Genomic DNA, 12,021 nt, shown 5'->3' on the forward strand with positions numbered 1-12,021 from the left:
AAATCATAAATAATACATTTGTTGTCAAAATGTATCTTATGCATTATACAAAATTGTCAATCTCCCACAATGGATGACAACTTCGTCGATTCCATGAGTTATGACTGCCAAAAGATTTAGCAAACATAAAGAATCTGTAATTATTTTGTTGCTAAAGTTTTTATTCGCAAATATCTTGAAATTAAGAAAAAATTTGAAATAAAAATGCAACTTTTTAAGTTCACATAAAATTAAATAAATTGTCTCCAATAGAATGCAAATCTATGTTTTATTATTATTTCATAAGTTTTTAAATAATTTTTTTGTTAGTGAGATTCATGGGTGTAGATGAAATTCAAAAAGTACGCTACACTCTGAATCACTGAAGCTGTTAAGCTTTTAAAAAAATATTTAATTTAAATTTAATTTAACAATAAACATTATTTTTTAATTCTTGTACAAATATATAATAATTAAAATAATCACTACAATGAGTTTTAACTTTACCATCTCTAACTGAGGGGTTATACCGTAGTGTTTACTATACTTAATTTTTATACAAAAGATCACTGTACCAGACTTGTTACTTTAGTACCTTGTTTAATATTGGACATATAAGCAAGATGTTACCATTCTTGATTGACACCTGCCATGGTGATTGTGCGGTGAGTATTTATATATAGATATAGTATTTATAAACAATAAGTTGTTATAAAGTTGGTTTTGTTTTTTCTTATACAATATGAACTTTTATTTCGAGTGTTAATTTTTAATATATTTCTATACGTATTTCGGCAAATTCGCTTCTTTGCCTTCATCAGGAGAATTCCTAATATATAGGTTGTTAGCTCAGGACCTGCAATGTTCATATTTTATTAAGTATCAGTCATGTTTATCAGATTAAGGATCATTAGAAATCTTCTTTAAGGTACAATCGATTGAATCTAGAAACAAATTATGATATTTAAGATCTAACTGCTCCTATTCAAACCCAAAACGAAACATTAGTGAATCATATGATGTAAAATGATATTGATGTTGCACCAATTTATCCTCTTTATCAACAGAACTGATCAGTCACTTGAAATCACGACATCAAATTGGAAAATGGGCGCACGAACTAAATATTCCGAAAATTTTATAAATTTGCTACTGAAAAATAAAAAAGCTAATGGCATTCTGATCTGCAGAACAGACTTTTTAAAGTATGTACTGTTTAATGTGTATTTTATGAAACTGCCTTCTAAATCAAATAAAACAGATTTTTGCATTCTTCGTGTTTTGTACACATTTAGACTTTAAATGAACTTAATTTATAGTTTCTAAGCTTTCATTTTTTTTTTCTTGAGATTTTTGCAATCACATATATGTGTCTTTTTTATTATCGAATATATTATCTAAAATGATCTTTTTTTAATAATAGTTTCTGCATTATTATTCATTTGTTTTATCTCATCTAATTTTGTAATAAAATGTAAATTATTCTTTAAACGAATTTAATTACCAATGACATGCAGCTTGAAAATACATTTGAAAGTCAATATGCACATTCAGGTAAGTGCCAGAAATCATTTTGTTTGTTTTAATATGTATGATCATAATAATATATGTATATGCTAAATAACAGTAAAAACTCATAATAATCGACATTCCCATACTATTAGTTCAATTTAATTAATATATATTTATGCATAATACGTAATCAGTATACATTATATACGTATGTAGATAATAGTTTATAATAGTTTTTATTTATAATTATCTGCAACAGTAGCGGAGCCTGGACGCAGGGCACACCGATGGAAGTCTTAAATGACTAATAATGACCCTACCTCGAGGTAATACTAGGAATGAACAAGGTCTCTAGGAATGAGGGGGAGTGGTTTAGCCCGTGCGAGTCGGGCACTCACCTTCCGGGGCGCTGGATTGTGGTCAGTGCGTAGGCATTCCACTCCTCCTTGCCGCAAAAAAAAAACAAAAAAAAAAAAAATGTAGATAATAGTTTACGTTTTTAACTGATAACAATACTTAAATTTTAATTTATTATTCGATATAAGACCTCGACATTTTGTCGTCGCGATAGGTGCAAGAAAGGAGAATAACAAACTATGAGTTGAGAATAATTTTTGTCACCATCAGTTTATTTATAATATAACAAAGTTTAGCAACAAATATTTGTATTTAGAATAAAATTCTTCGTGTTAGGTCTAACGAAACACCCAGGACAAAGCCATTTGTATATAGAAATAAATGCAAAAAGAAAAAAATAAACTATGATGATCATTATCTACCTTAAAACCGGTATGTCTGCTTGTTCTCATTCAACAATCTCTTCGCCGATGCTAGTTACAAGGCCATTTCATCCATTTGGGCATCCCTAGGCTCTGAGTCTTGTGATCTATGCCGTGTTTCTGTTTACTATACAGTCTTAAACCTGCCACAAAATGTTTTCAGAGCACGCAAATTATAAACTATATGTTTGATATTGTTGAAATTAATACTGTTCATTTTTTGAATGATGCTATTATTTATCTTAGTTATATTTTTCATTAGTAGAAGTAAATATTATTTGTAATTAATTATAACTGGAATATATGCCTCAATTTTACTTAATTTTTTTTAATTTGCTTGATTGTTGTCATAACATTTCAGAAAGAAGTATATTGAATTATTGAAATTGATTTACAAATTAATTATAAAGCGATTTCGAAAAGTAGTGAACTGCAACAATAAAAATTCTTTTTTTTAATGGGTATTTGGCAATACTCGAAAAAGCTGTATGGTCAGCCAAAAATACAATTAATTAAATAATAATAAAAAATTTTTTTTTATTTCGAAACTTCTCTAATAAGATATAATAGTTTCTATTAAGTAAAATAGTCACTACGTTATAAATAATAAATAAATAAATAATATATTAGAGAAAGGTCATTGAACTATGTTATAACTTCACTCGACTAAAAATATAATCTTAGAGACATACTCTTTGCAAAAATAAAATATTTTTATATAGACTTTTTATTTTTTTATTTTCAGTTTTATTTTTAAACTTTTTTTTTATTTTTTATCTTAATATTTAATATTCTACGCACACAAAAATTACATCACTTAAAACTAATACAACCAGGTTTTAAAAAAAACGCACTTAAAAAGAATTTTTTAAAGAAAATAAATAAATGCTCCTTATTTTACCATATTAAAAACTGTAGGCAGAGGTAGTAGGTTGCTTTAAATCTTTTACGAAAAATAAATTCTAAGAATAATAAATCTATTTTGAATTGTGGGTCAAATTAATATCTTTATCACATAATTAATTATAGCACTTAATATATCCTTTTAAGCCTTTGTGCCTGCCTTAGCTGTTTCAGCTACTTTTTCAACCTTTTCAGTAGAATCAACTTTTTTTGGTGTAGGTACTTCTTTAGCTTCTTCAACTTTTTTAATTTCTACATTCTCTACTTTTTTCACATCTTCCACCTTTTTCACTTCGTCAACTTGTTCGATTTTTTTAACACTTGGTACATTTTCAATCTTCTCTTTTTTCTCAACAGTTTTCAAATTTTCTATTCTAGTTACTTTAGCTTCTACGGCCTTAATGTCTTCTCTTTCAACTTTAGAACGAGCTTTACGTCTGACTTCCTCTTCTTCAGTAGTGTCAGGAAGATCAGCTGCTGCCTTTGCTAAAGCTGTAATTTCGGATAGAATATTTGTTCCCACTGGGACGAAACCATTTTTGCCTGCTGTGTAATGTACTTCAACTTCACGACCGTCGGCATCGATATAACGATAAGAACCGGAAACTTCAAGGGCTTCATCGTCGGTGCCAGCATTTTCAACAACACCAGACTCTTCACGGAAACTCTTATCACCACCTTCGTATGTGAAGCGGAAGGAGCCGTCGGGTCTCTTATCAGTTTCGAATTTTAATAATGGTACAATTTCACGTTTCTCAGTTGTGGATTCAACACTGCCAATGCTGGCGGCATAAGTAGCCGCAACGCAAGCCAATAAGCACAACTAATTTAAAAAAAAATTCATATTAAACAAGCACTGAAATATTAAATATATATTTTTCATTTAACTTACAAACTTAAACATTTTTTGTTTGTTAATTTATAATAAATATTCTCTTCTCTATTATAGGTACACCACACCACCACCAGATACGAAACTATACTTAAGACGCAATCTTTGGCAACATCACTTTTATACTTAACAAATTATTTCTAGAAAAATAACCAAATTAGCATCACTTACACTTTTTCCAAAAATACATAAAAACAAATTTGAAACAACAAAAACTAAATATAAAATAAATAACCAAAATTTTGTTTAATTTGCATGCGTGACTCAAACAAAAAATTCCTAACGCGATTTCATTAGCCGCAAATGTTAATGGCGAAGCTATGCAAATCGACATTGTCGACTTACGCCATTAGAATAAATATTCCTCGATGACTTCTCCATGAATTCGATGATTTCTATGAAAAAAAATTATCAATAAATTCTATTTCTTTTACTTATTTTCTATTGTTAATACATTATTAATACAAGCCATTAATATATTTTTTTTATTTGTTTACAAGCGAACCTTTGAGAACCCGTTTTAGGATTCCACTCTTTTATTTTTGGCCTTAAGATTTATGTAATTATGTCTAACTATTTTAATCTTCTTCTAACAGATTCTTCACTAACTCAACATCATATCTATCTATCTTATACATTTTGGGTGTTAACTCAGAAGTTTGTTAATCTCCAAACAAATACAACTTAATTGCGATGAAGATGGCGATAAAAAATATTTAAAATCATAATGAATAGTTTACAGTAAAAAGAAGTAAAATAACTCTTCGAGAAATTCATGGATCAATTAAAATTAAATTCAAATGAAATAAAAATTTTACCACAACTTATATACAATATATTATTGTGTGGATATATACATAATATTATACTGAGTTTGAAAAATCGGTATAATCAAACCATTATTATTGCTATCTATTAATATAACTGAAGCTTAATTTTTCTTACTCTAATTAACAGATTATATATAAAATTTTAATGTTACAATACTTATAGAGCTATACAATCACAATTAAGTATACATAAATCTATTAACCTCATTATATGTCAATGATAAAAAACAAAACTTTAACTAGCTTGAAGGATTTACATGTTAATTAGTAAATTTATATATACAGAGAGCAAATAGAATGAACTGATAAATAATAAGACGGACTTAAGGTCTCTAATTATTACCTACACCTTTATGGATAAAGAATAATTTTAAACTCATAAAAAATATTAATTTTTAAACAGAATAGTTTGTTTGTTTGTTAACTATTAAATATAGCAGAAACCGTGGGATGCTCACATGGAATTATCTGCTATCATCACAAGCCTTAAAAAGGAATTAGTTGATAGAGAGAATTAGTCAATGTGCAGGAATTGTAGCACACCAAACTCAAGAAAAATGGTTTATTATCTGCCAATGTCCAGCATTGATGAGAACGCAAAACTACGTAGGCGAACCATGGTTAGATGGCGCCATGAAAAAAGGGGTTGCTGGATTCACTAAGAACATATTAATATTCTATGAATTGGCACGGCGTGTTCTTCATAAATAGTTGCTCTTGCCGTCTTGATGACACTAAGGGCTTAGTTGATCCAGGCCAATCTAGTCAAATCTAGTCTAACCTAAGATTCTAAACAAACAATAGTCATTTCAAGTATTTCCTTTTTTGACCAAAACAAGCAGTGCAGAGGCATAGAATGTGACAAGCCTCATCAGCGATTTCCAAGTTCGCTGTCTTTTCAAATATTTGGTGTGGTTCATACAATCTTGTGCACCCTTGCTAACTTAATTCATACTTGTCAGTTTTCAGACTTAAGTTTCGACTGTGAAATCGGATCATGGAATTCCCGAGTGTGAATAAATATCGTTTTCTCATTTGCTTTTAAGATATTATAATTAGAAAAATTAAGAAAAATTTGCATATCATGTTTTTTTAGGTTTATAACAAATGACTAAAAAAAAATTTCAATTGGTATAGATAAATAGCCTTTGCGAACTAACTAAAAATAATATATTCTATAAATAATCACACTAATGTTTCTTTACGGTATAAAAACGCTTGATTCTGTTTTTAATAATAAAAACTTTAAGACATTAGAGATTGAACTTAAGATTTTGTTTTAGTTTGTATAAGGATTATAAAGTTCTATCAAATTGAAATCTCTTAATGATATTTAATGAGCACAAATTATAAATTTATTTTTTAAAGTGTTTAAGATTTTAATTTTTCCTTATGACTTATAATTGTTTTTTAGTAAATTGTTTATATAATTACAAAAATATGTTTCGTATATGAAATATGAAAGATTTTATTTATAATTCGAATGCAAAAATTCAAAACTCTTAAAGAAATAAGTCTTGTTCATAGTTTATTGCCTCATTAAGAACTACTAAATCTAACTATTAGTTTAACAAATTTTTATAAAAATTAATGGTTAAATTTTGTGAATTTTATGATTATTAATTAACACTAATTACCATGGTAACCAGTTTTAGTATTTGACATATTATCTATGTGAACATAAATTGTATCTTACATATTAATTTATTTTTTTAAACACATAAAGTGTTGGACTGAAAAATTTGATTATTTATTTTCTTTGATTTAATGATTTAATTAGTATAAATATTTATATAAATACTATATACTCATACATACAATTTTATATATGTACTTTATTTTTACAAATTATTAATCTTACGAAATATATTAATTTTTTGAATTTAATCTGCAGAAGACAGTTTTAATAATTTGACTTTTATATCAATTTTTATTGATTTTTTTAATATACATATTAGATAAGCTTGAGTCAATATAAACCATTGATCTGTAGCGATACCAGATGATGATAAACTTCTACACATCAACAACATAAAATTTGGCATTCTGTTTTTTTTTGCGATTCTAAGATGTGTTTCAAATTTTATTTCTGAATTGAAGTCTTGAAACATTAATTAAGATTATTTAAACCGTGTTTTTAGACCGTAGTGGGATTTAAAGTAAGATCATCTTCTTTGTACTGCATACTACGAACTTAATACGAACTTTATACATATTTTGACAATATCCAGAGAAGTTATAATGCAAATAAATGCGCAAAAAAGCAAAGATCGCTCTAATTCTTCCAGAAGGTAAGATACAAAAGAAAATATAGAGTCTTCTTTAGCGATTGTTAAACTATACTATACTTTAATGTGTATTTCTAAAAGATTTAAAAAAATAGTAGAATTGATTTTTCTCACCAGGCTCATCTTCTCCAAATAGGACTTCGTGTAGTTTCTTTTCCAGGTATACGCACCTTAAGTATCGGTATTACAGTAAGCTAATAACTGCTGCATAAGCTAGGGTGTTAAGAAGAAAGAAAAAACATCTAACATCCTTTTATGTTTTAATCTATAGCATAGCAAAAAAAAAAAAATAAGGACTATATATCACTAAGAACTGATAGATGATCCATAAATATATATTACTAATATGGTGTTAACCATGCCGTCCCAATTTGTGATATTAAAAATATGGGTCAACTTGAACTGATAATTTTGAACAACGCTTCAAGTATAATTATTTAGACCTTACAGCTCTTAAAATTTTACATGTGCTTATAGAAAAAAATCCATTTAACTATAGAACTGTAAAAACTGATTAAATTTATATGAACAAAAATGATAGGGATGATAGTGTCAAAATGTTAAAGGATATATTAATAAAAAAATCAACATAATATCATTTGGTGAGTAGTTAAAAATAATTTAATTTAATTAATTTTATCATTGCATACAATTTTTTCTGTTTTAATTTGCTTAAAAAATTAGTTATATAAAACGAATTAATATTATTAGTTTTTGATTTGTAAATACAAATCTTTTGAATGTCTTAGTCTTCTATAAGGGACGGAAATTCTTTATTCCTTCTTCTTTGAAATTGCTAATTTTTCATCATATTCTTTGGGCAGTTCTTTTGCTGCTTCAGCTACAGCTGAGATTTCAGGATTAATGATGGAACCATATGGTACGAAACCATTTTTGCCTGCTGTATAGAAAACTTCTACTTCTTGTCCGTCATCGTTAATATATTTATAGGAACCCTTAACTTCGAGTGCTTCTTCATCTGTGCCGGCATCAACAACTGTTGCTTTCTCTTCGCGTTTTGTGCCATCACCACTTTCATATTCTACATTATAGGAACCATCTTCATGTTTATTAATTTCTGACTTTAAAATTGGAACAATTTCTTTCTCTTCATCCGCATTGGTACGTGCTGGTGAGGCAGAGATTGCGACGAAAGCAATGCAAGCTAAAACCGCGAACTGAAAACAAATAAGAAAAGTTAATTAATCTCAAATCATATTTAATTAATAACATCGAAGTTAAGATATATTTTTTGCGATTTTAGTTAGTTTTAAATTATCTATTAGAATATAGATTTATATATTGGATACTACTTATGTTTCGAAAATAAATTTAGTACATTAAAAGAAGGAAAATATTATCTTAATAAATGCAACTGTATCATGTCATATGAATGATAAATTAGTTTCAAACAAATAAATTAAAAAAATTAAGAAATACCAGGAAATATTATTACTATTATATTGATATATACTATCTATGCTTTTATAAATTTTATTTTATATATGAGCGCTTATATTTTGTAGAAAAAATTGAAAAAGAAAGAAGAAAAAGATATACTAGCCCTGATCGAAATGAAAAAGCTCATGACGAATTTGACAGGTCATAGCTCGAAAGGTACCAGTTACAAAGAGAGAGAAGAATACTTCCTCAGAAGAAACTTCCTGAGTGAATGCATTGACTGGGGCATTGTTAGTGTACAACCTAATGAGTCGCTAGGACACAGGTTGACATTAAGGAACGTCTTCTTGAAATTTATATCCGATAACAAAATGGTACTTATGTGGTATTTTGACATAACAGGTAACTCTGCTGTCTCCAGAACCAATCGTGGTTTGTTACGAACATATTATAATTATAATATTATTATATGTTCATAGATTACTACTAACATACTACCACTAATTTATATGTTATTCCATTCGATATGTAGATTATCCGCGTTATTTAAGTAGTGCGGAATATATATATTTGAATATTTTTGTTAAATGTCTTCTTTTAAGTTATATTCTTTGCTATCTCTATAATATTTACTAGCAAATATTTTTCTATTTTTTACAGAATTTATTTAGAGTTTTATTTCAATCTGTCATCTGTTGGACTATTTTGTAGCCTCAAGTCACAAGAGTTCAAATTATTTCCTATTATTTATTTTCGTTGAGTTCATTTTTAATTTAAAGTCTGTGTCACTAATATTAAACTTGAACTTGGCCCACTTAAATCTCTCACACTTGTGTCTGTGTTTTTATTTCACTTTCACCATTAGATTAAAAATGATTGATATTACTGTAATATTTTAGTCATACCCGTATTATTTTAGAGAATTTTTTTTTAAGTTAAAATTTTTATTAATTTTTTTATTGAAACACTGCATTAAATTTCACTTACATATTTGAACATTTTGTTATACTTGAAGTATCTGAAAGCTTTAAGTTATTTGGGATGAGGTCTGTGCAGATGAACACGTTTCGATAAATTGTGTTAATTTCAATGCAACGTCCCAACGTCTTATATACCAAAATTTTAACTAAATTGAGGCAAACTTTTCAGAAATAATTTGAAATTTTTAACATGCCAAACATGTTTCACATCCTGTTTTATTTTGTTTCTATTTTAAATTAAGTTTATTATCAAATTATTCAAACCGTGTAAAATATATCTCAACTCCGCAGATTTACTTACTGATATATTAATTTTTTTTCATGTTTTTAAATGTCAGGGTTGCTGCCAATTTGCTGCAAAATTATTTAAGAGAAAAAACATGATTGCGAGGTGTCCCAATAAAATACAATATATAGAAAAAATGTGTACGATTTTGTGCAAACTATGTCAGTTCAAAACTGCAAGATACGTTATTTTTTATAGCTGAACTACTCACACATAAGTTCAGACATCAATAAATAGATGTTTATGAATGTATCTACAAACGAGTATCTGTGCATGCTAAGTAGTATCTTCTTGCTCGATGGCGTTTAAGATAAGCACAATTCCACGCTTACGTGCCAGACTTACTAATTCTTCACGATAAAAAATATGTTATTTTCTGAAATAGGTTTTTGTTTGGTAATTCTTCAAAGCGTTTTTCAGCACTTGCAAATATTGACAAATTTGTAGGAAGTGTATTGTTCATTGTGTAACACGTTCATTTACTCAGAACAGGTACTTTTGGATGGTAGTTGACAATTATTTTTAAATGTTTCCTTTGCATCATAAATCATTACAAATGAAACAATTAATTTTTTTTCTTAAAAATTACTTTTTGTTTTCTTCATTTATTTAAACAACTATTAAGGTAAATATGTATCACTTAATACAAAATTTTTTACTTAAAGTTAAAATTTTTGTTCACCGAAGAGGGGGCACTTTCTTATCGTCTTAAAGTATCGTCTTAAAGTATCGTCTTAAAGTATAAAATATCGTCTTAAAGTATAAGTCCTGCAATTTTTTTGATGTTTTAATAATTGTAATAAATAAAATGCATAAATAATAATAATAATCCATATTATATTAATTATAACTGTAATTATAACTACATATTTGTATTTAAAATAATAACTATAATATAAAAATTAATAAACTAAGCCGAAATATTAATTTACAATTTAAAATTAGAGATAAAAAAGAATCCTCGTAAATTAACAAGTTTCCTCTGAATCAACATTTTGTCTCTCTATACAACGCCAGAAAACTAGCAATATAGTTTTCCATTAAAACTATGTTGTTAACTGTTGGAAATGTATAACCATTATTGAATAGTAGGCTATCCTTATTCAATTAATTGTATTTAACATAATATATATTTAACATGTATCGGCGTGTTTCCCAAAAGTTATTGAGACGATAAAAACTCAACACAGAAGCAAATTCGTAGTTGGAGAGAAAGTGTTAGCTCGTAATTTTTCGGGACCGCATAAATAGATCAGAACCGTGATACAGAAATTGTTGGGATATAAAATGTATTCTATTTAAACTGTAAATGGTTATATCAAACGACATCAAAATCAAATACGTTGAAATTTACGTCGTCATCGCCTTCAATTCGGCTTATGGCAGATAATGTTGATGTTGATTTAGATCTCGTTAGATCTTGCTATATATTGGTGACCCCGATATCAAAGTAATGTTTTACAAAGTAATCATTTTACTTCCTCTACGATTAGATAGGTACATATTGTGACAGAAATAACAGTCGTACTGTTTTGCAGACAGGTTCATAGTACATCACTTTTTTGGGCAATGAAATGGTTCATTATCCTTTATCATTTCAATACAATCTACTAGAGAAATATCTTCAGCGCAAAGTCGGTATCTATTTTTTTTCACAATCGATGAAGTTTCTCTAGATGTACATAAGATAATTATTACGTTTATCACAAACAAAAAACTTGTCAACTTATCGTGTAGATCAGGGCTGTCCAGACTAGATCGCGGGCCAATACAAATTACTGTACAGATTGGAGGGCTACATACGTCCATAGTTGTTTTCGACAAAAATAAACATACGGTTATAATGTTAAATTTGGTTTTATTAATTTGAATTCATTTATTTGTTATACCATAAAAATAAACTAATATAGCTTTACCAGTACACCAAAGGAAAATTTGCGTAATTGTAGCAGATTAAATCCATGTCGCAAGCCGGACAATCATTAGCCGCGGGCTGTAATTTGAACAGCCCTGGTGTAGATGAATAACAATCAAAGATATGATTTTAGTAAACATTGACTTCTTTTCCTGATAACGTCTCGGAATTTTAAAGATATTATTCCATTTTTATTAAAATATTCTTTACGTCAGGTATTTATTTAAATTACAATTCATAATCATCTCCAAATAGG

General features: G+C 27.9%; 2 protein-coding genes across 2 annotated transcripts; both read right to left on the reverse strand.

Annotated features, from left to right (window-relative positions):
- Nucleotides 1-3,260: 3,260 nt before the first annotated feature.
- LOC119676624 lies at nucleotides 3,261-4,139 on the reverse strand. Its single transcript, XM_038087871.1, has 2 exons — nucleotides 4,066-4,139; nucleotides 3,261-3,996 (listed from the first exon to the last, which is right to left on the reverse strand). The coding sequence occupies exons 1-2, from the start codon at nucleotides 4,075-4,077 to the stop codon at nucleotides 3,316-3,318; spliced, it is 693 nt and encodes a 230-aa protein (XP_037943799.1). The 5' UTR covers nucleotides 4,078-4,139; the 3' UTR covers nucleotides 3,261-3,315.
- A 3,700-nt stretch (nucleotides 4,140-7,839) lies between these two features.
- Nucleotides 7,840-9,655, reverse strand: LOC119686498 (endocuticle structural protein SgAbd-6-like). Its single transcript, XM_038101092.1, has 2 exons — nucleotides 9,572-9,655; nucleotides 7,840-8,361 (listed from the first exon to the last, which is right to left on the reverse strand). The coding sequence occupies exons 1-2, from the start codon at nucleotides 9,581-9,583 to the stop codon at nucleotides 7,957-7,959; spliced, it is 417 nt and encodes a 138-aa protein (XP_037957020.1). The 5' UTR covers nucleotides 9,584-9,655; the 3' UTR covers nucleotides 7,840-7,956.
- Between the last annotated feature and the right edge of the window lie 2,366 nt (nucleotides 9,656-12,021).

Source organism: Teleopsis dalmanni, chromosome 2 (assembly GCF_002237135.1).
Source record: "Teleopsis dalmanni isolate 2A chromosome 2, ASM223713v2, whole genome shotgun sequence".
Taxonomy (NCBI): Eukaryota; Metazoa; Arthropoda; class Insecta; order Diptera; family Diopsidae; genus Teleopsis; species Teleopsis dalmanni.